The sequence below is a fragment of the Simochromis diagramma genome, unplaced genomic scaffold (assembly GCF_900408965.1).
Source record: "Simochromis diagramma unplaced genomic scaffold, fSimDia1.1 OVJJ01000402.1, whole genome shotgun sequence".
Taxonomy (NCBI): domain Eukaryota; kingdom Metazoa; phylum Chordata; class Actinopteri; order Cichliformes; family Cichlidae; genus Simochromis; species Simochromis diagramma.
Window position 1 is genome coordinate 5,357,797 of NW_024386972.1, and position 23,092 is coordinate 5,380,888.

General features: G+C 41.6%; 1 protein-coding gene across 13 annotated transcripts in view; it reads left to right on the forward strand.

Annotated features, from left to right (window-relative positions):
* Positions 1–23,092, forward strand: part of nrxn1a (neurexin 1a) — a 66,440-nt gene that overhangs the window by 8,562 nt on the left and 34,786 nt on the right. For 4 of the 13 annotated variants that reach the window (XM_040038782.1, XM_040038788.1, XM_040038785.1 and 1 more), the window contains exons 3-8: positions 1,976–1,993; positions 2,807–2,836; positions 3,824–3,835; positions 18,346–18,647; positions 19,831–19,854; positions 21,738–21,899. In XM_040038782.1, the coding sequence (XP_039894716.1) occupies positions 1,976–1,993; positions 2,807–2,836; positions 3,824–3,835; positions 18,346–18,647; positions 19,831–19,854; positions 21,738–21,899 (548 nt within the window). The remainder of the gene's footprint in view (positions 1–1,975; positions 1,994–2,806; positions 2,837–3,823; positions 3,836–18,345; positions 18,648–19,830; positions 19,855–21,737; positions 21,900–23,092) is intronic. The other 9 variants (XM_040038790.1, XM_040038791.1, XM_040038786.1 and 6 more) reach the window with 5 other exon arrangements.

The following is a 23,092-nucleotide window of genomic DNA, read 5'->3' on the forward strand; positions in this document are numbered from 1 at the left end:
GTGTGTTCTGGATCTATAATATTTATTTTTAAAAAAGCTGGCCTCATGCGCTGTTGTTCATTTTGGTGTGACAAGATACCGGCACTGTGGGATATCTCAAACCCCAGGAACCGCAGGCTGAACCAATATATATGCATCAGCAACACTAGCAGTGAGTTACTCTTACGGATTTATAGTTTTTCAAAGGAAATTCTCATTCTAGATGCACTGACACACTTTAGAGGAGATAATTCTCAGTTTGTGTTTAAAATTAAGTGGATGGCTAAAAAAGAAGGGGACTAGAGGCCCAGGTCTCTTTGACTGAAGCAAAAACATGTTAATAGCATCTAAGGTTGCAAATATGTTGATTGTAGGTTGTGAAAGAGTTGTCGCTTTCAAAACTGGGATGATCATTATTTGCGAGTATATGAGCCGAGACTGTGTAGTTGTTTTGTGTAGAGTCAGGCAAAGCCGGGCATAAAGGTTTATCTTTTATATGGTACCTTGAAATTACTGTGTTATTTTGAACTCAGCAGCCTCGGTGTAGCTGCACAATAAAGCTTTGAGATAAATTATAACCCTCTAAAAATTAGAAAAAAATTCAGTTATGAATCTTTAATACAGAATGAACATGCTCTGCTAGAGGAAAATATGAATCCTTAGGACTACGTTTGAAGCTAGAAATAAGCAATTTAGCTGTGGCAGTCTTAGTTTCCGTACACGTTTACAATTACACAGTATCTTCAAGGCTCCCAAATGATCCACTTTTATTCCTGCTCATATTTTTGCAGATTTGTGTCAAGCCTAGAAGTATTTGCAAAGCGTAATGTTGTTATTTACTGTAGGCATTCTCAGCCCTGAAAAAACTGCAGTATATTACATATTTAATACCAGTGCAATGAAGGAACTATTTATGAGGGTTTTGTTCCGGAGCACATCAATATGTCACTTTGGAGAAATAAAATGATTTGAGATACTCAGAATATAGATGTAGTAAGTGAAGACAGTTTGAGCAGAGCCCGTGCATAAATGTAATTACTGTCTAAGTTATTTTGCCCTCCAGTGAAGGCACAGTGAACCTGGCTTGTTAGGCCTGGCCTGGCTTGCATTGTCCTTGAGGGCAAATCACTGTTAGCATGCTAATGGTTCCACCTGTTTCTGCCATGCCACCGGCACAAGGGCAGAGGCAAGGAAACACTCACATGAACACAAAGCTCAAGACTCACACATCCACACACAGGCACCCAAAGTTTAATGTACACAGAAGCACACAGACACACACACTCTGTCCCAGTATTGGACCATGCATGTCCCTTGTCTTCCTGCACTGCTAATCCATCCCTACATGTTTACCCTGCTATTTCACATCATTATTACTGCCATAGTCGACGTTAGTGTGCGTGTGTGTGTGTGTGTGTGTGTGTGAGAGAGAGAGAGAGAGAGAGAAAGCGAGAGAGAAAGCGAGAGAGAGAGAGAGAGAGAAGGAGGGGAGAGAGGTAAAGAGGATGTGGGAGAGATTGCGAGATTGAAAGTGTGTGTTGCATGCTATATGTCGGGGGGCTCCGGGGAGAGGAAGCGGCTACAAGGTAAGTTATGGGGTAAATGGCTCTTGAATCCAAACCTACAGGTAGGACTGTATATTTACACCAACACCCCCTCCCCACCCCTCTACCTGAATACCCCTACCTCCACCCCTGTGTACCCTACAAGTGTGGGTGGGCGTGTGTTTGTTTACGCTCTTAGATATGTGTTTTTGTACCCGCGTGGAGTCGTAGAGAGACTGTTCATCTGTATGTATAGATAAATCTCAGTTTTGGCTACCAGTGCAGCATGGTATCCATTGTGTCCGTGCGTGGACTTTTGCATGTGTGTTGCCGCGGTAACCCCGGACAGGTGTGCATGTACAGTAAGTAGCCATGGTAACCCAAGGGCTGAGCATGCATGTTAATGAATGTCTGTCTCTCTCTCTCCTCGGCCGGCCGCAACACCTTTCCAGAGCACAGCTACACTCCAGGTAGGTTGTACTATCTATCTATCTATCTATCTATCTATCTATCTATCTATCTATCTATCTATCTATCTATCTATCTATCTATCTATCTATCTATCTATCTATCTATCTATCTATCTATCTATCTATCTATCTATCTATCTATCTATCTATCTCAATATCCTGCTCTTAGTTCAAACTTTTCCTCATTCTTCTCGCTTCTTTTTCTAATCGACACCTTTCTTGCTCTTCAGTTAACTCGTAATCATGATCATCTTTTCTTTTTCATCATTCCTCTTCTCGCTTTCACATCTTTTCCATGTCAGTATTACCTTCATCTCTCACTCAGCACATTTTCTGTTATGGAAATACATTAGTCATAGATAGCCAGGTTAAAAAAAGGTAACCAGCCTAGATGTATGTTGGTCTGTGTGGGTATGTAGGGGTTGGATGCTGATATCTGGTAAGTACTACATCTCATGCGCAATCATCTGAAGTGGCTCTTGCCTCGAGGTTATGTAGACGCGCAAATACTGTAAAGTGTACGACCTAGTTTATGGCTATGTGCAAACGTCTGTGTTCATACCTGTTTGTGCGTAGGATCGGTGCCTAGGATAAGTAAGTGTCTTCAAAGCGAGGGTTGTTTTGGGGTTTTTTTTAGAGATTTTGTATAATTTAGATGACTCATGCACTCACAGATACACACACCGGCACAGAGAAATTTAGCCTTCATCAGCATGCCATTGACAAACTCCTGTATCACAAAAGCACATACATGCGCACACACACACCCCATGATCCTTTACTGTGCTGACTGTGCTCTTGTCTTCCTTTAAGGTCTGGCACACCTGATGATTGGCGACCAAGGTATGGCCTCCTCTTACCTCACTTCCTGTTGTCCTCTGCTATACCATCACCCTTCCCTCCCCCTTACCTCTTAACTCCCCCTACACTCCTCCAACACTCCTTGTATCCCTCCCCCACCTCATCGCCACCTGGAGCCGAAGAAAGTTGTCTCTCTAGGCACTGAACGAAGGTCAGTTTTTTTCTCCATGATTAAGACGTTAAACAGTCCAGAGTTTTAATTTAAGCTGAAACGAATGCAATTTGCTGAAACAGTTAGGCCTGAACTATGCCTTTGAAGATTATTTTAGGTGTTAAGTGATGAATCTGAGAGAAACTTCTTCTAAGATATATATTCAGTAGTCAAGGCTGGAGTAACGGGAGGGTGTAGATGGCTGCTGCTTCAGCGCTTGGTTGGATTAGACTTGGCAGGGCTCCAGGTCATGGAGATGGATCTATGGGCCGACTGACCGACTGACAACATGGATGGTTTGATTTGGTCTTTACTATTCACCTCATTTCATTTTCTCTCATCTGTGTGTAAGAGTTTGACTGAGAGGGATGTGAGTGCTGAGTGTGTGTGTGTACGATGTAACCATACATGTGCATGTGTGCTCTTAAAACAGGGTTTGAATCAGTGACTGGAAGCTTTCAGAGAAAGGCACATCCGCACTCCTCCATGGCTTTTCATCTGCTTCCAGCATGTCTCGCTCTGCCGTTGCCGGTGCTCACATGGGCTCCCGTTAATACGTTGGCGAGCGCATGTGATTCTGAACAGATGTTCCTGCAGCATATGAAAGCATTGCTGCTACACCTCAAAACCCAAGTTGCCCAGTGTTTTTGAAGACATCCCCAAAAACAAGTGCCACTGGTCTGCTTGAAAACTGTTCACTGATGACCAAAAAACTCACACTGCCACCTCTTTTCTTCTTGCCCCACCCCCTTCTCCTTCTCCTTCTTTGTTCCTGCCCTCTTACACTCTGTGTGGGACACCACTCTTTGTGATTTTAGGAAAGCTCAGAGGTACCTCCCATACTTTTTTATGTATCTATGGCTAATGAGCTATTCTGGATGGTTTTGAAGTTGAATGTATTGACAGGCTCTTGAATGTATGGTAATTTCAGACTTTTAGAGCTGTTCAGCTTCCAATTCTTATGTGCAGTTGCTGTTAAATTGGAATGTTTCATTTTTGGTAAGGTAAGGTGTTGACGTATGAGTGTGTGTGCATATGCGTGCGTGAGCGTGCTGTTACTTTTGCCTGCATGCGTGCGACTGAATAGAAGCTCGAGCCTACCGTGCTTTTGAAAATCGGGAAGGTAGGTGCTGCTCGATCGGTCGGCTCTGCATGACGCTGATGAATACACTGATTGGCCCACATGAAGACAGGCCTGATCGTGACAGGCTGATCTGCGTCTATTGTGCTCTTTGATTGGATGAGAGAGACGATGTGATGACGGCTGTCTCCCATTGTGACAGGGCTGCCGTGCATTCGCTGAAATGTGCCATTTAATGAAATGTTCATCCTAGCTAGCAGATAGAAATATCTTGAAGAGAACAAATGATGTCTCTAAACATCTATCATGTAAGACATCTCTATTATGACAAGTATATTTCTATCTGGGCTTTTTTTTCTGTGTTTTGATTGCTAAGTAAACTCACATTGCTGAAGTTTCTGCCTTAAAATGTCTGCCGTGAATCATCCAGGTGGCAGTGAAAATTTAATGGCTTCATCTGGCTTATGCTCAGCATTTTAAATCACCTACTTAAGGACAGACATGTATTAACATATGTTTCCAGCATTATTACACAATGTATTCAGTGTATTTGTGTATAGTGGATGCCCTCGCTATTACGGATGTTTGGATTGTGATAGGCTAAAAAGTAAAACTGTTTCTCTTATTTATTTTTTAAACCTTTGAAGCCTCTTTCAGACACTGTACACATGAAAAGGCTGCGTGTGTGTTTGCGCGAGTGTGTTTTTGCTCTGCATACTGAGATGTAAAGGCTGTCAAATGGTGCAGACGAAGCCTAGCTTAGGTTAGCTCAGCGTAAAGAGGCTTTTTGAGGAGCCTGCAAAGCTGAAATGAGTTTCTTTGAGGGGGTGGATTGGTGTGGGGAGGGGTGTCTTAGAAAGATATATAGCATATGTGTGTGTGTGTGTGTGCGTGTGCGTTTGTGTGTGTGGGCAGGAGAAATTGAGAAAAAGAGACCGTGCCTGTGAGAGAACAGCTAAAGGAATGAATGATAGAGGGAGCAGAGAGGGAAATAGGAAGCGAGGGAGAGATAAAGTGAGTCGTCTTTTCTCCTGTGATGTAGAGCAACTGCCTGTATCTGCAAAGGCACAGCGGTGCTCCTGTCTGCCCTCCCAGCCCAGTCATTCACCAAGGGAGATCAGCCCTGATGGGGAGCGCTGGACCTTTCCCCTCCTCCATAAAACACAGTTATCATTCTCCCTGGAAATGATACCCACAGATCACTAATCACTTTGAGTGGGTGAAAATGCACGAATTGTGGAGGGAAGAAAGAAAGGAGGGAGCCAAATTGGATTTTCATAAGTATCGAGCAGCCAAAGGAAGAGAGGGGAAATGGATTTTTTCATGAAAAGTATTGAGCAGCAATAATCTGGATGGAAAATGTGCTTAAAGCCAAGTAGCAGATTTTGCCCTTTTCTTTTCTCTCTGTCTCTCCAAGAATAGACCGTGAAGGGTTCTGGGTGAATGAATGATTGTAGATTCTGAATAGGATTGACGAGTGGCTCTTGGTCATAATTGGCAGCTATGCTTCGTTATGATATTTGTATGTTCTTCGAGCTCTGAAGCGGGCTGCCTAGTTAATAATGGTTGTTTGTCTGCATGTCCAAGTGTTCTCGATATCAATCCAACAATCTATACGCTACACAGACAAGTGGTCAGCCTCGCTTGAAGTGACCTTTAAAAATGCGTGTACGTGAACGGACGGACAAACAGACGCAAACTCACACACAATAACCTTTAGAGAGTGCCCGCTGAGTAGGTGAGTGAGTATGTGTTCAGTGTAAATATGCATGAGTAAGGCTGCCTGCACATATTCTTCACGGTCAGTGGATGAAGGCAGTGGAGAGCGAGGTGTGTTTGTCTGTATGTTAGTGTGTGTCTTGTGTGAGTGCATGGGTGCATGTTCAGGGGAGGTGGATTGTGAGTCATCACTTGTGACTCATAAAGCGTCGGCAATCAAAGCGGCTCATTTTAACACATTGTCTTATGGTAAAAACACGCAGATGGACGCACACTCCTGACTGTGCACACACATGCCCAATATCACAGTCTTTGGATTTCTTTTTAAATTGTCTCTTTTGTGCGTTTCCCCCCCCGCCTCTCCACCCCCTTTTGTTCTTTCATGGATAAATGCGCTTTTTCGGAAGAACGAAAAAAAAGCACACATGTACACACACATACACATACGCAGTGGACGAGCTCCGTGCTGACTCCACCATATGTGGGGTTGGGAGTGGTAGCAGACGCCAAGACAAGAGGAACCAGTCGGTACCAGCAAAGTACAGCATGTCTCCTACCTCTTACTCATCACCACCAACAGCCCTAATAATAAATCATACAAGAGCTGATTATTTTTTAATAAACTACAGGCCTGCTGAAACAAAATTTAAATACATATTTTTGTTAGTCTAATTACACTTGTATAATTTCTCAGCACACTCTCATCTTACTCTGTTATTTTAGGTGGTACTGTTGAAATGCTTCGCCCCTCATCAGAAGATTAATCAGCAGCAGTGTAAATTATTGATAAATGATGTGTTGCTCTTAGCAAAATGCCTTCCTTTTTAGTTTTAAATAATTTAGGTCTACAGATAATGATTACTTATTGATTAATTGGCAAGTTAGTTTTTTGATCAACAGATTCTGGTGCAGTGCACTTTTATTTATATCATGCCAAATCTTTTTGCCAAATCTCAGCAAAAGCCATCTAAGGGCAATATTATAGAAAGAATGTGTAGTGTAGCCTAATAACCTCGACCAATTGGTGGGGCTTCTATTTTTATCTATTTTCTTTTTTTTACCCGTTACATTAAATGAAATAAATAGAAATGTTTTACAGCCCAAGTTGATGTCTTGGATTTGTCTGACCAACAGTGAAAAACTTCAAAATATTAAGTTTACTCACATGTATGACAAAGCGAAGTAGATACAAACTCCATGGCATTACTAGTAGTATAATTAAACAAAAACATTACCAAGATTGGACATTAATTTCAGATTAATTAGCCTAGTTAAACACAATATGTTTTGGTTTAGGCTGGTTGATCCATTGTTGACATTTTACTCCCATGGTGAGTATTTTCCACCATATTATGACATTTTAAAATGATTAATCAGCAAATTAATCATCTGCAAAAATATTAGTTAGTGTAAGCGCTGTCAGGAAGCAGTGAAAGAACAGGCCCTGCGTTTATGCTTTTAGGTACAGTGAACAAGTATCAACTCAAAAATGTAAATTCACTCAGTTATTGTTTGCGTTGGCCTGATTTCTGTTCCTGCGGCTAATCCTAGCAAAGTACAATGAATGAAAGATACTCATCAGACGCACATTAGCCCCTGATGTTGTAAGGCTTACATAATTAACAAGACGGGCAAGTGAGCAGCCTCCAACTCGAGGTGAGAGAGAGAGATGCTTAGTGTTAGAAGGCAAGAAGCTGATGATTGGCTGCCTGCCTTACTGACTGGCATGATTTTGTTTCCTGATGGCCTCATCTTGAGCTGTGAAAAAAGAAACTGTGCGCCCTCTAGCAATCAGCAATGGTAAAGCAATTGCAGCAAAGTTTTTATTGGAAAATTGACAATTATCCCAGATATAAACTCTCCACTAATGGGACTAATTCTGCCTCTACTCTCCACTACTAACACCCATTACGCTACTGTACTACAACACTCATTAATGCTTAACACCCATGCAGTTCTTGTAATGAAAGTCACAGCACCACATACAGTGCTCAGCCCCCACATTATCAGGGAGATGCAGTTACTGAATTCAACATGGGAAATGTGCTGCAATCCCACTACTAAATGTATACTTTTACTGGTAATTATATGCAATTACCAGCTCATTAGCAAGCGTACACATTTACATTTTTTAGCATTCACCGCAACGCTAATAGGGAACACGCAAAGCCGAAGCACCCTATAATGGCCTAAAAATAAAGACATCAAACGGACTCTCCATTTGCAGAGGATGAAGGGGAAAGATAGAGCGGAGGCTGGCAATGAGTATGTAAGGGAGGGTGGGAGGACGGGTGGATGGGATAGGGTAAAAGAGTGCAGAAAAGTGATGGTGACGAAAGATAGGAGCGAATTCAGAAAGTGGGAAAAGAAAGGTGGAAAGAGAAGGTCGGCGACGCACGGGGAGACAGGAAGGGAGATAAGACTGCAGCGTTTCTCAGCAGGAGTGCTGCATCTCTCCTTTGGCTCCCCGACTTGACAGAGCCTCGCATCAGCCGGCATGGTATTCATCAGTGATGCACGTACCTCATCGAACACGCACACTCAGACACACACACTCCATTTTTAGAAAGAAAGAGAAAGAAACAGGGTACTTGGTGCTCCAATTGTTTCTTACTTGTCTTAGCAATTTCCATTGTGCCTGGGTGGGAACCGAGAGTAGCGGCCCAATTGGCGATTCACTTCACTACCCCATCTGGCATTTGAAGTTCATTTCTTCGCTTTTTGCCAAAACGACACATGAACGAGCATACGCACACTCAAAGGAATCGTGCATGCATACACAAACACTCATTTACTTGTGGCACTTGTCTGGCGTAACTATGACAATTAAAATAGCCACAGTGTTCATTAAAAACCCATCACATTACCTTTATGAAAAGAGCTCTTTATGTGCTTGTTATTTGTTAACAACATGCCACAAGAGGGTTTCATTAGGTGCGTGTGTGTGAGAGATGTTAAAGCATGTGTGTGGATCTAAATGCTGCCAATTGTCTGCTTTTTACACATTTTTCTAATTCTGGTGCTCTTCTACTCTACTGTGCATATGTGCCATGTTGTATGTACTGTATGTGTTTGTCTGCATGCCGGTGTGAGTGTGTCTAAAAGGGATGAAACTGACTCTGATCTTATCCAGCTTAAGACAAATACACTGTTCTGCCTGAAGACATTGTCATGGAAACAAGCCAGTTTCCCTGGGTACCAGAGAGAAGGCCAAATTTGAGCAAGACAGAGAGAGAGAGAGAGAGAGAGAGATATGAACACAGATAAAAGGAACAAAAAGGGACAAGATATAAAGGATTGAACACAATGGCAAAAAGTGTGCTGTTCATAGTTTTTTTCTTAACATGGAAATTGAAAAGGATTTCTGATGTACGATATTATTTTTGTTATGCTCTACTTCTTCTATTTCTATCTCAAAGAAATAGCACTTAAATGATTGTATCTTCTCAAAAACATTGCTAAATTTAATATGATTTGCGATAGTCCTGAGATGGACCTTGTTGTTGTTTGTCCAAGAGGTTGTCTGGGGTAGCCATGGCTAGCCCTCGGACCACCGTGCACAACTAATGACAAAGCCTGATGGGGGGGGGCTACATGTAGAGCTGTTAATACATTTAATACCTACTGACCATCTACGTGTTTCTCTGACACATTTAAATGGCAATTATCTTATGAGCCTTATCTTTATCAACAAGATAAATATCTTACACAAGCTCCTATAGTGCATTTCTTCATTGAAGTAATGCCTGAAAAAGAAAAGAAGAAAAAAGACTATTTAGGCTACATTAATTTAACACATAGCAATAAAACCGAGTCATCCATTTCTGTGCCACCCCGGCGTTTGGTTTGACACTGGCCACCCCTATAAAAAATGTCTGGCTCCTCAGTGGCGCCAGCCGTGGGTTCAGACCTTTTAATAGGCTCACTCCACCACGGTGACTGATGAAAACGCTAGTATAACGGTTCTGTTTGATAAACAGCAAACCATCCATCCCCCATTCATCGCTAATGGATGGTGCGTGGATGATTTGCTGTTTATTAAGCAAAGGCAATCAAGCAGTCCTTTGTTTTTAATATTCTAAATAAGTTTTAAATACACTACATGGGACTCAAGGAGACTCATATCTTCTTACAGATTTAATTCTTTGTTGACAAAAGGACTGCTCATAATGATTCTTTTCAGTGCTGTTTAATGTGCTGCTCTTCTTTCCAATTATTCGATCAGAACTAATTAATGGAGTGCTTAATCAACAGAAAGCAATCATTCATCCAGGGAAACAATTAATGAATAATCCAGTATCATAAACGATAATCTCTATAGACATACACCTGAATGCGAATTTACATAAACTGATGGTGGGGAAGATTTTGGGATTTGTTAGATTAAGGTCCAGATTAAGCTTGGGTTTTCTTAACCAATCATAGTTAAGCAGGCTTTGGTAGCTTAGAGATAAATCCAAGAGTTATTGGATTTATTATAATCCATTCTCAAAACCATAATTTATTTTATGAAGACATTTTGACTTTTTATTAGCTTTGCACTAGTATCCAATGACCGATTAACAGGATTGGCTAAACCTTAAGTTTTGACCTTTGACCTCAATAGTTGTGTTGTGAGCTAACTAGTAAAGTAAAGTAAAGTAAAAATATATTTATATAGCACCTTTCAAGATAAAATCACAAAGTGCTTCACAGAAACTAGAACATAAAACAACATCAATCAAAGGCAAGTTCGTCCCTACAGCCCTGTCACTGATTATGATTAACAGTAAAGGTGTGCCGGACTTGCTGGAGTATTCTGAAAGATTGGTGCCGCCACTCAAAACCACTGATCAGTGCTGCTATAGGACAAGAAGTCAAAATTCTCAGTAAAGGAATTGTGGCATTTCTTTCAAAGCGTTCTCCAAAAAGTCTTTTTAAGTTTTTGCAACATCCACATCCGTATAATCTATAAATCTCCAGGCTTCTGCATTGACCTGTCATTGAAATTGCAGCACCAACATTATCACACATTTGTGTCTTCAATCCACGCCAGCAACAAAAGAATGCAAAAGTTTCTTTCTTTTCAAAAGTTATAAAATGCTGCTGTTCACTGTTAGAACGTATCTAAAAATTCTTATGACTGATGATCATGATTATGTAGATAACACCTGGTTTCAGTTGCATCTGATTCTTTCAAGTCAATGAATCACTGCAAAAAAAATAGTTGGCTTTACTTAAAGTAGTGTGAAAATTCAACCTGAAACAAGTGAATTGTGCCATCTTTTAAGGTTTAAAAAAAGCCAACTTAATGCAGTATTAACTCCCTTATTCACAACAGGCCACAGCCTGTTTTATTCATTGGAGCAGGATCTTAATGATATGGTCTAATGCCAATCACTTGTTAGGCAAAAGTGTAAACCACTACACTATGGAGCCACTTCCAACTTAATATAGTGTACGAAGGTAAAGGAGATCTTTTTAATCTTTAGTTATATCATGCACCCAGAGCACTTGCACGAAAATATATGACCATTATTTGTTAAGCGGCAAGTTTCAGTTTTGTGTACCATATACCACAATGTTTCCAGAAAGACTTGTTTTACTGACATCACATTGACTGGGAGTCTCTGCTATGGTGGTCTATTGCTACATAAGCACTTGAAACCACCCTGCATATCCAGAAGAACAAAAAGTGTAAACATGACATAACATAAAAAATGATCACAACATTACTAGATTAATTAGCAGTCCTGTGAGTCTTACATTCCTGCTATTGCAGAAATTATATAAAACCTTCCTATCATCAAAGATTTGCAAAAAATGACAAACATTTAGAAGAAAACGTTCAGACAGGTGTCTATATTGTTGGTGATTTTTCAACTCAATCACAGTTTCTGCACTATTCTTCACTTTTAGGTCAGTATGGTATTTTTCTGTGCTGGTGTAGCATTTTTTTAAAGTGCATATTTCATACTGGGAATAAATGCTTTCAATTTAACAACAACAACAAAAAAGAAATAAGACATCAACATTGCAGACGAGCAATCTGTCACTTGTGTCCTGACAGTAATATCCTCCTCTACAGTATTGCTCCCTTGGCTGTGATGTGATAGCCCAATCGCTTTCAAAGCCAGATGCTGTATATCACCGAATAGAGATGGAAACGGCATTTGCAGCCTTTAGTGAACTCGACTGTATGAATTCTCACACTTTAACTTAATATGGAAACTATGCATATGTTAGCATACATTTACATACATTTCCAATGCTGGTCATCTATCTGTATAGTGTACGAGTGTATAGTTAATCCACCTGTCTGTTATTGAGAAGGGATGCCTTCGTGCAGGACGCTTGAGTTTATGCTGCGTGTGTGTGTGCATGTGTATTTGCATGTGTGGACAGTCTGAGAGGAGCTGATATCAGAACTGCACGGTGGGCTAAAAACGAGGTGCAAGGGAACTGCAGCGTGCTATCTTCAGAATGACAGGGCTGCCATGATTGAGGCTTGCTACACTAGGATTTAGATACACCAGCATTTTTCTGTCTTTACCTCTCTCTAGCCATCCCTCCTTCTCTGCCACTCCCTTTCCTTGTTTCGTCTTTCTTTCCTTCTACCTTATTCTCTCTTCTCTTCCATTCTGCATTGCCCATCTCAATGAGTCTCCTGCTCCCTCTTTTTTTATTCCTTCTCCTTTCAAATTCTCCAATGCATCTTCCTCTTTCCCTGCTTCTTTCCATCCTGCTCCCTCTATCAGGTGCTGTATAATGTAGGCTCCCCCGACGTGCTCCCAGCCTCCATCCGCCATTTTGATTCAGTACAGCTGTCCATGATAATGTACTGTTCACTCAATCACTCTTTCTCTCTCTCGACCTCCTTCTCCATCTCTCTTCCTGTCTCTCCCCCCTCTCTCTGTTTCTGTCTCTGAAACACATGCATGCACAAACACATTCATATTTGGTGTAGCCCCTGTAACAGTGGGTTGCCATGGAAATGACAAATTAGTGTGCGAAACGCTGAGGACACACATGAGCAGAAAAATGCAACACACACTCGCCATGAGAGCGCAAACAGACAGAAACATCCAACTGATGTGTGTTTGATCATTGGAAGGGTGGTACAGCTGCAGCTGGTCTCTGAAGCAGCAACCATCAGATCAGTTATTCTCGCTCCCTCTCTCCCTCCTCGCCTCCCCACGGACTGCTTTATTCATTAGAGCAGTAGCTTAACGATAGTCTTCAAGAACTAATGCCAATCACCTTCCATCTTTACATTTATGCTTATTCTCAATCCTTGCATAGCCTTCAAAGTTCGCTTCATTAATTTTGTACAAGTTCCTTTCATATTATCCTGTTCCTAGACAGACCTCTCCTTCTGCAAATGCAGTCGCTGGAGTGTGTTTTGGACCATTTTGCAACCCACATATATTCACCCCTGACAGCCAGCTGTAGAAAGACTTACTTTAAAGGTTCAACTGATAGCTGGAATCAATTAATAGTGACATATTTTCACAGCTTACCAGGAAGTCGCTCAGTTTATTCCAAACCGTCACTCGTTTTTTGTTCTTTCTTTCACTGTGTATGAAAGTGAAGTAATTGAAAATGCAATACAAAAGCCTGTCTTCCTCTTCTAATTGTCAGTGCTGACAGATGATGGGAGAATCTCAGCTGATAGGCTTTTGCATAACAGTGGCAATTGTATGGTGATTTTTTTAGTGAAGTTTTATACTTGTCGCCTTGTGTAAATTTGTTTTAAGGTGCATAGAGTCTTTATGTAATTGCAGTGGTCTCATTACACCATTAGTTAGAACAAGAATTGAGAAAAGCATATTTTGGTAAGCTGCAGAACATTTTCTTTGTTTATTTTTTTCAAAGTATTTGAGCCAACCACAGGGCCCATAAACCAGATTATTCCTAGCGTCCTGTCCAAGTCTGGATTAACAGGGAGGATTGCATCAGGAAGGGCACCCAGTGTATAATCTTTGTTCAAATTAAACAAGTGAATGAAAAATAAGATTTCCAAACCAGAGCAGACGAGGGCCAGGCTAACAACAACCACTAGTTACTAGGTCACCAATGAAAACTTTGCTACTGAGGAGGAAGACAGTGAGAAGGTGTGTTTGGAGTGTAGAGGTGAGACTACGGACTTAAAATGTAGGTACTACAATATCTGGAGCTTTAGTGTGACAGGAGACAATGTAACAGATAGGGTGTGAAGGAAGGGAAATAGATCATTTGCTATAGTGACCCCTAAAGGGAGCAGCCAAGAGAAGATTTGATTAGTCACCGAGGTGCAGTGGAGGAAGCTGTTTTTGATTTAGTTGTATTTTTCCTGGTAAAAAGACATTTCAGGAAAAGTGTTTTACCCTACTGACCTTCATTAGAGCATATTTTTTCAATAGTTTGCTGTTCAGTTGCTGCATATTTCAACACGTTACAAACCCCAGCAGTGCTGCATCCTTGGTGTTTTTTATTTTATTGATCATTGAGGGTTAAAAGATGAAATTAAAAATAATTGTTGGATCTGTCTACCAACAGTCGGCTTGTGTGAATTACTTACACACGAGAAGTTTCACAGCTCTGTGTCTCTCCAGTGCTCACAGCTGGAGGAATTCAAAAGAGAGCCTGCTTTGTTTTTAGCTAAAAAAAATTGTTGATACAACCACTTATTTTATAAAGTGGTAAATAAAATAGTAAATAAATACATTTAACAGCTTCCCAGTATCCAAGAAAAGAAATCTCCTTATTAATAACTTTGTAAATTCAGTGGTGTAAAATCCCAACGTATTTATATGACCCAAAGAATAGAACATTTTAGAAGTTTAGGCCAGCAAATGTTTGGTATTTGGTAACAATGAACGGCCAATTAATTTTTTTCGACTAAAAAAAAACAAGAAGAATGGATATAAAAACAATTTTTACAGTTTTCTTCAGAAATATCCTTTAATTAGCTTTAAAGTTACCCAAAGCTAATTAACTTTAAAGAGTTTTCTTTTCCCTTCTTCTATTCACTCGTTTTAATCAGGTATAATTTAGGACCGTTATTGCAAAAAGTGACCTCAGAGATAAAGTAAAGCTTAGCTTAGCTGTCCAAACACGCAGCCCACGAGAAACAATTCCCACAGTAGGGGTGGGTGATATAGTCACAAAATGATATCACAACATTTCAAGAAAACTTCTAGTATTTTTGACAAAATAGAAAAAACTCCTGAACATTTTATTGATGCTAGCAGCCTGCATTTAAGTGCAAGTTAATGACGAGTATTTTTTCCATCCTTTTTTCAATTGAGTCTACTGAACCAAAGAGCCAGCAGTAGCAGCAGCCATAGTGCAACAGTGGTGACCCAGCAGTACATTAAGTGACACCACATAAATCAAGCTGCTTTGCTAGTGTTTTCCCTGGAAATTTAAGTAATTTTATGTTAAGCAGGTATCTTAACACTTTTATTGAACGGTAACTAAAGTAACTTGACCTTGTAACTTTTCAAAAGCCGCACAAATATTATCAGATAATAAAACTGGAAAATATTTTCTACCTTTGATGGGTTGTGTCTTGGGTCAAGCTTTTTAAACCAGCTGCTTAAAAATTTCCATCCACTCCATGTGACCTTCCTGTCATGTGGAGTGCAGCTAGCTATGAACTAGCAAGTGCAAATACCCAGCACAACTAGTCAGCGCACCAACAACACATGTGGAGTCATGCGCCTATATCTGGGTTGACGTCCAATCACCAAATGCTGGAATCTCCTACTTGTAGCCTGGTTATACTCAACAGTTTGTTTTTGCATCCAGGGGTGAAACAAGTCGTTTTCACCTTTTGGGGGGAAACATTTTCTTGCATATTCTGCAAAGCACTGCTCATGATCTAAGGTTATTAAAACAGCTACTCTTTTAGATGCTAAATTATGACATGGTGCTGTTGTGCTATGATGTGCCTGGGCTAGTTTGTGTTATGTTGCTATAGCAATGATATCACAATAACGATAGTATTTTAAGATATAATAAAAGATTTAGGATGTATGGCCCAGCTCTATACCAAACTTCTACAGTACATTAATAAATATAAAGTACTAAAAATTCTCCACAGGAACATTTTTATAATTCTCATTCTTAGGCTCTCCTTTTCTTTCCCCTTCAGTTGACTGTTTCTCACTCGTTCACTGTATTCCTCCGTTCTCCGACTCGCTTGTTTTGATCGACAGTGCTTTCCACAGGATGAAGTGTGACATGTGGTGTGTATGTCAGTGTCTGTCTCACTGTTTACTCTGAGCTAATACTGACTCACTCCATTAATCTGAGCTACAGAAGATCCACTCCAACCTGCCCACTTGAGAGCGTGTGCGTCTCTGTGTGTTTTAGGTGTGTCTTCACAGTGAACACATGCATGCACGTCTTCCTTGTGTTTGTGTCACCCAATATGCATTTTCCTGTCTGAATGTGTGCGTGCACGTCTGTTGTGCATGTGATGTAATAGAACGAGGAGTGAGCGTTTGCGGGCCAGAGCTTCCAGATCGATGCAGAGATGCTTTATGTGCTCCTGTCTGCTCTAATGATGTGTCTGTAAATTAGCAACAGAATGGTGGAGCACTACACTGAAACCTAATGGCACCTCTGTAAATTACCGCTACAATGCTGCTGGACGGCTGCGTGTGTTCCCATTGTGAACAACACGCACCCACCCCTTCTCGCTCTGCCACCTCATCTACATTTGGCTCTGTTTGCGTGTGTGTGTGTGAGAGAGTGAGTGAGTATGTGTGATTGTGTTAACATTTGTGGCTGGTCTTTCTGTGTACGTTTGTGTGTGGGGGTCTCCTTTTTCTTCGCTCCTCTCAGTAAAGACTAGCCCGAGGCCCTGAGTTGGTAATAGCTTTTCTGACAGCAATACACCAATATTTACAGAGACCAGCACCCACCCACACCCCCGCACATTTCATGCACACATAAAAAGCATATAGTTGTCTACACTTTCAAACGCTTGAACGCGAACTCGCACGCAGTTTTTATTTTTCTCTTTGAGGCATGCAGACACATACTCTTAATTAACATGCTGGGAGGGAAGGAATCACACAACACAATGTGTTGTTTCTCACTCATATATTGGCATTCACACTTTGGATTTTTTTTTTCATGCAACAAAAGCAAAGAAAGACAATTTGCCACAATTGGCCTTTGAATTGTGATATATTCTCACTTTTTCCTTCTCATTATTCTCTCTGTGTTATATTCACTCAAGTGCGGCCGATTCCATTTCAACATCCCTCTCTCTGCCTCTCACTACCTTAATAACCTATTACACTTCAGTCTATTCATTATATGGCATCTTTCCCCCCCTCTTCTCCTCTCCAGCGGTTCCTCACCAAGTGTCTCTCCTGCTCCAGCTTCACCTAGCGTGTGCTAAATCCTCCTCTGTTCCCCTCGTCATTGTGAACTACAAGATGGTGGTTATGCCAGAGGCTCCACAGAGCAGAGAAAAAGAGGCCAGTGAGATGTGAGGAGAGGAATGGTGGCATGAGGCCAGGAGGGAGGTGTGAGAGCTATAGGGATGGTGGTGAGGAGAACGCTGGAGCAGATGCAGAGGAAGGGTGATGTTTTTGAAGGTGGGGGGAGGTGAAGAGACAGATAATGTCGCCCCTACTTGTCTATGGCAGCACGATAGTATGATCATTTTTGCGGATGTGTGCGTAGGTGTGCATATTTGTTCTGCTGCTGGCTTGCGTATAGAGTAGTGTGTGTAGGTGTGAGAGCAGATAAGTGAATGCGAGCTTAAGTATGATGGATTGTAAAACCTTGGTCTAGTGTCCTTGTGGGTCACTAAGGGTGTGCAAGGTAAGTTGCTACTGGCTGTCTGCCTGTTACTGAATTCTAATTGGCCACTCCTACCTGCTTTGGCTGCCATTATGCTTGCAGGCTGCTCTTCTCCATCTTCATCGTCGGTTTTTGCCATTCACTTTTAAAACTTCCCTAACCTTTGCTGCCGCCACACACACATACGCAGACACATACACATTTCTGGCATTTAACAAACATCATGAAAGGAGCCATGTTGTCAAACAAGAGCACCTCACTTTAGACTGCCAACACAGCTGTTCTCTCAAAAGAGAGACAGGTTTCGTAACGAGTTTGGAATGCTACAGACTCACGACTGTCTCCCTCACATCCACACTGTTTAATCTCTAACCCACATGAATGATCAAAGCTTGTTTACACACCACTCTGTGGTACAATTAGAGGTATGGAAGGAAGTGTTTCTTCCAAGTGCTGGCATCAGTGAGGCTTTGCTTGACAATAACAGCATTTTCAGCATCTTAAACAATATGTTTTGTACTGCATATCCGAATCAAATTTAACCAGGCCCAGCTGAGCTTTGTTTTACTCAGCTGGCTCTGATGAACACCCACCATTTTATCATCTTTGAGCATTTTGTGAAGAGCAGTGTGGGAAGAAGCAACATAGCTTGGAAAATGTACCACTCATTATGATAATGCTTTGGCAACAACGTAATGGTTCCATGCTTCTCTTTCCTCCTCTTCTCCCTCTTCCTCCTCTCCCTTTGCCTCTCAGCTCGCGAGGAGTACGTCGCCACCTTCAAGGGCTCAGAGTACTTTTGCTACGACTTGTCGCCCAACCCCATCCAATCTAGCAGTGATGAAATAACGCTCTCCTTCAAGACACTGCAGCGCAATGGCCTCATGCTGCACACCGGCAAGTCAGCTGACTACGTCAACCTGGCGCTCAAGAATGGGGCAGTGTCACTTGTCATCAACCTCGGCTCTGGGGCCTTTGAGGCTTTGGTGGAGCCCGTCAACGGAAAGTTCAACGACAACGCTTGGCATGACGTCAAGGTCACCCGCAACCTGAGACAGGTAACCAAACAACAGGAGATGGAGGAGTAAGCGAAACAGAGAGGAGAGGAGACAATTTATGTTACTGATAAGGCTTTTGGGAAGAAACATTTTCAGTCATGTAGAGAGGGACATAAAGATAACAAGGATGAATGGAAGTTTTACTGATAAAATGCTTGGTAAATGGCAGAATGAAGTAAAGCACAATTTGAAAATATTTTAAGATGTCAAGATAAAAAAAATACTTGTTCCAGCTTTTCAAATGTGACAACATTGTGATTTTGTTTGTTTGTTTTTTTATTTCATTAGCTTGTTTGTGAAGTTTAGACCTCAGCTGGGGTTTTCAGAAACTTTGCATTTAATGTCTGTTATTGTACAGGATTGTATTCAGGCTATAGGTGCGGGCAACCCAGCACTCCTCATATCTCGTGGCACTGATTCTCTGACGAGATGCACAGAAGCCAGAAGAAGCAATGAAAAAAAAACAAAAAAAAACGTGCATACTAAAAGGCTACGCCAAAACAATAATTTCGTTTGCCTGAGAAATAATTGACTCATTAACCAAATGAAGATGTTTATTAGTTGCAGAATTAATTCTGACTCCTTGTTAAATAGATTCGCTCTGTATTTGACTTTGATGAACCACAGTGCAGGTGTTCCAGGGCCACACGGGGCTGAAAAGACTGTAGTCAGCAGAAGGAAGCTAAACAGTGTAGAAACCATGGTCAGTGGTCTGTTGTCCAATTGCAGTGATGCTATGGTAGTAAGAAAATACCTGAGGTTTTGGTCTTAGTTTACAGTGGCTTTACCAGCAGACCTGCACTGCTCTCAGCTCTAGGTGAGTGCTTTTTCAATTGTGTGTTTGAGTGAGTGAATGACTGAGAGAGTGAAAGAGCGAGGGAGTGGACTAGAGAACATACAGGGTCACTAGCACCCAGGTGCTTGTAACCTACCTGTGCCCTGCCTCTACCGTTTGCCTGTCTGTACTACTAACTTGACTACTAACTTTACTAACCTGCTAGTGAAACTAACCACCATCCATGGAATGATTCATTCTACTAACCTAACCTGTGCCCTTCTCCTAGCGAAACCACTCCAACCAACCTACTAACCTCACCAGAGGCCTTCTAGCTTTCCTTTTTTTGTTCCCGAGGTTGTTCTGTTCACAGTTTTTTGCTTTCCTTTCTCCCCCTCTCCTACAAAGCACTCAGGCATTGGACACGCTATGGTAAACAAACTCCATTGTTCGGTAGATATCATTCTAATTGTTTCTTAGTTTGGGTTTGCCCCGTGTCTATTTCCTTTTGAACCATAGACATCAAAACTAAACCAATAACAGGATAAATGCGGTTGGTAATCTTTTACGCTTAAAAAGCCCACATCCACCTTCCTTGCCAACCACTTTTTTTCTATAAATCCTTTCCCTCCCTTACTTCTACTGTTTTTATTTTCACCCCATCACTTTGTGACTGACATGTAGGCCCACGGTGATTGGCTCATCCCTCACCTGCACGCAAATGACGAGCCCTCCCCTTCCCCCATCCTGCATGGCGTGACTCAAAAACCCTTCCCCTCTCTAATTGGTCCGTAAAGTGGATAGAGAGGTTCCTTCCCTTCTTTTTTTAAATTCTTTTTTCTTTTATTTTTCACCAATCCTCCACTGCATGTTCTCCATGGTGCCTCTAACTCATCCTGTCGTATGTTGTTGGGGTTTTTTTGTATTTTATTATCTATTGTGTCCTCTTTGCCAGTGCTTGCATGCAGAGAGAGGAACAGACTGCATGTTTGTATATTTATGTGTGTGGAATGAGGCGTAACCCATCTAACACCTGTGCGTGTGTGCATTAAATCTGTGTGTTTGTCATCCTGATTCGCTGATCTAACAAACCCCCCCCAGACCACTAACTAACCAACTAACACCATCATCACAATTCACCCTAACAACACAATAACATAACATCATCACAATGACTAACAGCATTGAAATCATGAACCCTGACCTCAGTAACCCAACACAGCTTGGCCTGACACAAGTAACACTTCTGTGGCTGCCAGCAGTGCAACAACTAACAACTACTAACAAGTAAATAGTACTAACACCTTACTGCATAGCACGAAGATGCCTGCGGAGACTTACTAACACCTGACTGGCTGGGCACGTTTGCCTGGCAATGATGAGCACCAGCAGTCAGAGGGAACTTATTGTAGTGGGGAAATAAAGAGCTCACAACCTTTATGGGCAGCCAGACATGGTCAGTAATGTACTGTAGAATATCAGAGAGTGATAATGTACCACTAACGGTGACTTGAGTGTGACAAGATTGGATATCAGTGACACCTAAAAGCCTCTGTACAGGCTATTACACACCAAAATGAGCTGATTAAATTATAAGAGCACCAGTGTCACTTTAGGCAAAGCATTTAGGAAAAATCTTGTTAGCATATTAGGAAATAAATCAAATTGCGTCTTCTGCCTAGACCGTAAAGCAGCTTAAGAGTATGAACCATAAACATAAGTTGGAAAATTTCACTGATATGGGTTAAGTTGGCTTTTCCTTTAATAAACAAGGCTAACCTTTTAGCAAAATCACTATGGTTTAGTCTATTTTTTACCATGCAGTCACAGAGTAATAAACTGCCTTTGAAGTCTGGGTACCGAGAGAATTGTGGCCCTGAAGCTTTGGGTTTCAGCAAAACTTTATTAATCGCATAGAGAATTTACAATAGACTTTTTGCTCTTGATAGGCTGAAGATAGAAGATTATGCCGTTTTAATTCTCAGAGCGCACAAAAGAAAAATGAGAGTTTACCACTACCTGCAGGAGTGAGCGGTATTTAGCAGTTCATAGTTACATATTTCTGAAGCCGGTTACATCAGCAAAGCCAAGAGGCGACACTACTCAGTTACACCACACAGCCAGCACTGATCCAACTGCTGCGAATCAAAGTGGCCAATTCCCAAAACCAATCAGGCCTTCTCCCTGCCAGAATGCATATAGATTGGTTACCAGAGCAACGGGGGCTAATTTGGCTGGTCAGCGCCTAGCTAGCGCTTAGCGCTGCCTTTGGTGTGAGTATATAGCGTGTCCTTTCCCTGTGCTTTGTTGTGTAGGTGACCATCTCTGTGGACGGCATCCTGACCACCACGGGCTACACACAGGAGGACTACACCATGCTGGGCTCTGATGACTTCTTCTACGTGGGAGGAAGCCCCAGCACCGCTGACCTGCCTGGTTCTCCAGTCAGCAATAACTTCATGGGATGTCTGAAAGAGGTGGGGCGCATGCTTGATAGGTAAAAAAAAAACAACCTAATTATTTGCATAGGATAAAACTTTGCATGTGTAAAACGTCTTTCTATAATAATAATAATAATAATAATGGATTGGATTTATATAGCGCTTTTCAAGGCACCCAAAGCGCTTCTAAGTGCTTAATGCTGTCCGCTTTGACCTAAGGTTTAAGAAATATTCATCTAAACTAAAATAAATCTTCTTTTCTTTCTTCTGCCACGCATCACACAAACATTTTTACACACAATATCTTATAAAGCACACATACACCGACATGCTTCCATTTGGCAGACTCACACAAGTAGTCCCAGACACACACGCACACACCCTCCCCAGCATCAGAGAGAATCAGTGATGAGTGTAGTTGAGAGAGTAGATACAGAACTAAGCACTAACATGCTAATTAGGTACGCCACAGAGATGCTCCATCCATCCACTGTGCTTGAAATGGGCCACAGCACCACAGAAACAAAAACTCACACTCTGCACACATGCATGCATGCACAGAAAACACAGTCGTAGTGTAATATTATATGCCCAAATATTTCCGCTGAAACAGTTGTTGCACGCAAATAAACATACGTATGGATACCCAGAGCTTGATACAACGAAACTCCCAAAGACATCCTCATGCCCATCGGATACACACCCTGCCTGAGTCTCCCTTTCATTCACGCAGATTCACACAGAGGCATAAACAAACAACCAAACAAGCCAACAGATGATGTGCCAAACAGAGAGCTATCTGTATCAGTAGTGAATGCACTCTGTGTTGCTTCATTAAGAGTGATGATGTTTAAATGAGGCTGCCGCTGTCAAAGTGAACCCTCCACTGGCACATTTACATATTTAATACGATGATATGATAATCCATGTGAGCAAATTAAGATGTATGCTGCGAATCATCATATGCATGAGCAATCACGGCTGTAACAGTTTTGTGCATTGGATGCAGCACAGGCACAATCCTCCCCATAAACACCCACACCGTAAGACCGTTTGAAGCACTTATTGTGTTCAAGAGCCACCCCCTTGCCTTAAACACACGCACACAATAGCACCTGACATGCAGAAAATTAAAACGCAGAGCCAATGCAGAGGAGTATTTGGTTGCTCACAGGTCATAGAAGGAGGTCTGGATTAATAAAGCGGAGCCTGTGTGCTCATCTCTCAAC